This window comes from Protobothrops mucrosquamatus, unplaced genomic scaffold (genome assembly GCF_001527695.2).
Source record: "Protobothrops mucrosquamatus isolate PMUCROS unplaced genomic scaffold, P.Mucros_1.0 scaffold2806, whole genome shotgun sequence".
Lineage (NCBI taxonomy): Eukaryota > Metazoa > Chordata > Lepidosauria > Squamata > Viperidae > Protobothrops > Protobothrops mucrosquamatus.
Window position 1 is genome coordinate 15,864 of NW_015388841.1, and position 2,704 is coordinate 18,567.

Consider the following 2,704-nt stretch of genomic DNA (forward strand, 5'->3'; position numbering starts at 1 on the left):
TCTTTGAAAATGTTTCATTTCTCATCCAAGAAGCTTCTTTAGTTCTCAGATCTGACGCATCTTTGGCACAACTGTGACCTGGATGATTGAGAATTTCCATAGACAACTGGTAGAATTCAACTACAGTCTCATAATGGAAAGGCACATGAATATAAATGACTTCTGATTTGGAAAGACAGAATCCATGCTGCATCACAAAGGATTGGGGGTCCATGACTCTTATTCTGTTGCTCAGCTATCAGTGGCTATTGAGGCAGTCGGAATAATGTGCCAAGTGGAAAATCCTCTTTCATTGGAATCCAAAATTAATCTTCTCTGCCCAAATTCCTGAAATTATCTACAGTGTTTAAAACTAGTTTAATTCTTTTGTGATATAATTATCTGCATTTGTGCACTTTTATTTCAGACTGATTCCCAAAAACTTCCAGCATTTACTTTCTATGTATTTTGCTGTTCGTGAGATCAACACGAACATCAAGCAGTTCCCCAACATCACAGTAGAACTGGAAATTTATGAAACCCGTTTTATTGTCAGGGAGGCCAGTAAGCATGTTTTAGACCTTCTATTTCTGAACCGAGAGAGTCCTGTCAACTTCAATTGTGCCAGAAGGAGCAAGACAGACTTCTTGCCTGTCATTGGTGATCTCCCCTCTACCACCTCCATCCAGATGGCCCACATTTTGAACACATATAAGTTTCCACAGGTACGACCATTTTTCATAGATCTTTTGCAAAAATGGTCAAAGAAGAACTCTGTTCTTTTGGTAAACCTTAGCTTCCCTCAGTTTTAGCCAACCTATCCAATGCTGGGGGGAAAAATGGACAATGAAATCTGCAGCCTTTCCTAATTAAATGTTCTCGAAGTCTTCTGTTATGAAGTTTATGATCTCCTTCAGTGTAAATCTTGATGACAAATGTTTGGTTTTCGTTATTTAATCATAATCTCAGATTAGTGTCCGATATTCTAAGGAGAATGGAAAGCTCTGTGTTCTTCAGGAGCACACAGATTCTCAATAAATTTTTCTATGCATATTTCTTCCTAACAGCTTAGTTATGGCTCTTTTGATCCAGCCCTGAGTGATAAAAGACAGTTTCCTTCCTTTTTCAGCATGGTTCCCAGTGAAAATGTACAATATGACGGCATTATTCGTTTACTGAAATATTTTCAATGGAACTGGATTGGCCTCTTAATATCAGAGGATGAGGGTGGAGAAGCCTTTCTTCAAAATCTCCAACAAAAATTCTTTCAGAATGATATTTGCATTGCTTGGATGCAGTTGGTTCCGCTTTTGAGAAATCGATTGTTAAGTGTGGATGCCATTTCTGCATATATAGCAAACATAAGAGACACTATCCTAGGGAAGAATATCAGTGTGTTCCTTGCTTCTGGGACTGTCCAATCTATGGAGGCTTTACAAATAGCTTTATATTCCTCTGAAATCACATTTATGAAGCCAATAGATCACAGAGTGTGGATCGGAACCTCTCAGTGGGATTTCACTGTTAAGACTTTCCCATCAGGGAGTTTCCCAACCCAAACTTTCAATGGTTCCTTGCACTTCTCACTTCACACAAACAAGGTGCCAGGATTTCAGGAGTTTCTTGAGAGCCTAAACCCTTTCTCAAATGCCTTTCCTTACATGAAATGGTTCTGGCACTCTGTATTTCACTGCTCACTCCCTCCATTTCGCCAAGGAGCAAAACGCTGCACAGGGAAGGAAGAACTAGCGAGAGTCCCTGGCTCTGTGTTTGAAATGTCCATGTCTGGAGAGAGCTACAATATTTACAACGCGGTTTATTCTGCAGCATATGCTCTGCAGACAATGCATTCAAGAAGAGGAAAGCCAGCTTCATTGAGGAATCAGAATGAAGCAAATTCTAATTTGCAGTTTCAGCCATGGCAGGTATGTCATCGCTGTTTTCAGATATACATGTGTAAGTCTTGAAGGGGATGGGAAGGTAATCAGCCACATAAAGAATCTGGATTTGATCCTCTACAGCATGGGGGGGGGGGTCCTACATATTGGACAGAGTACTTTAAATGAATAGAATAAAATAGAGCTGGAAGGGACCTTGGAGGTCTTCTAGTCCATCCCCCTGCTTAAGCAGAAGAACCAATACCATCTCAGACAAGTGACTGTCTAGCCCAGGGGTGTCAAAATGCCAAAACCGCTCCCACCCCATAGCCAGCAACGGAAAAAAAGTTACGATGCATCGTGACACGTCACGTGACATTGCGAGTTTGACACCCCTGGTCTAGCCTCTTCTTAAAAATCTCCAGTGATGGAGTGCCCACAATGGTTGGTGTCATTGTTGTCACCACGTGGGTGAGGATTTATATATATTTTATATTTATTTTGTAAGCTGCAAGAGTTGCCATGAGTTATGTGGGATGTCCTGTTTCCTCCTATTACATATTTTTGAAGCAGTGTGAAAAAAGAATTGTTGAGAACTCTTATATCAAGAATGTAATGTTGAGAACTCTTATATCAAGAATGGCTATGTCTACTGAATGTCTATTGAAATATTTCAGGTAAGAGTAAATGGTTGGATTTGATATTACTGAAATGGGTTGTTTTGTATGGGATGAAGAAATGAGTGAATTCCACAATTTCAATTGTCTTCTGTAACAATTCTGATAACCTCCACTAGAGAAGCTCTGTTGAGATTCTGAATCTCACCCCAAATTTAAGATAATCCTAGT

The 2,704-nt window shown here is 39.9% G+C and overlaps 1 protein-coding gene across 1 annotated transcript in view; it reads left to right on the plus strand.

Moving 5' to 3' along the window:
- Positions 1-406: 406 nt before the first annotated feature.
- Positions 407-2,704, plus strand: part of LOC107296450 (vomeronasal type-2 receptor 26-like) — a gene marked incomplete at its 5' end in the record, with an annotated part of 9,627 nt that continues 7,329 nt past the window's right edge. The window contains one exon of the mRNA XM_015825800.2: positions 407-704. Coding sequence (XP_015681286.2) covers positions 407-704 — 298 coding nt within the window. The remainder of the gene's footprint in view (positions 705-2,704) is intronic.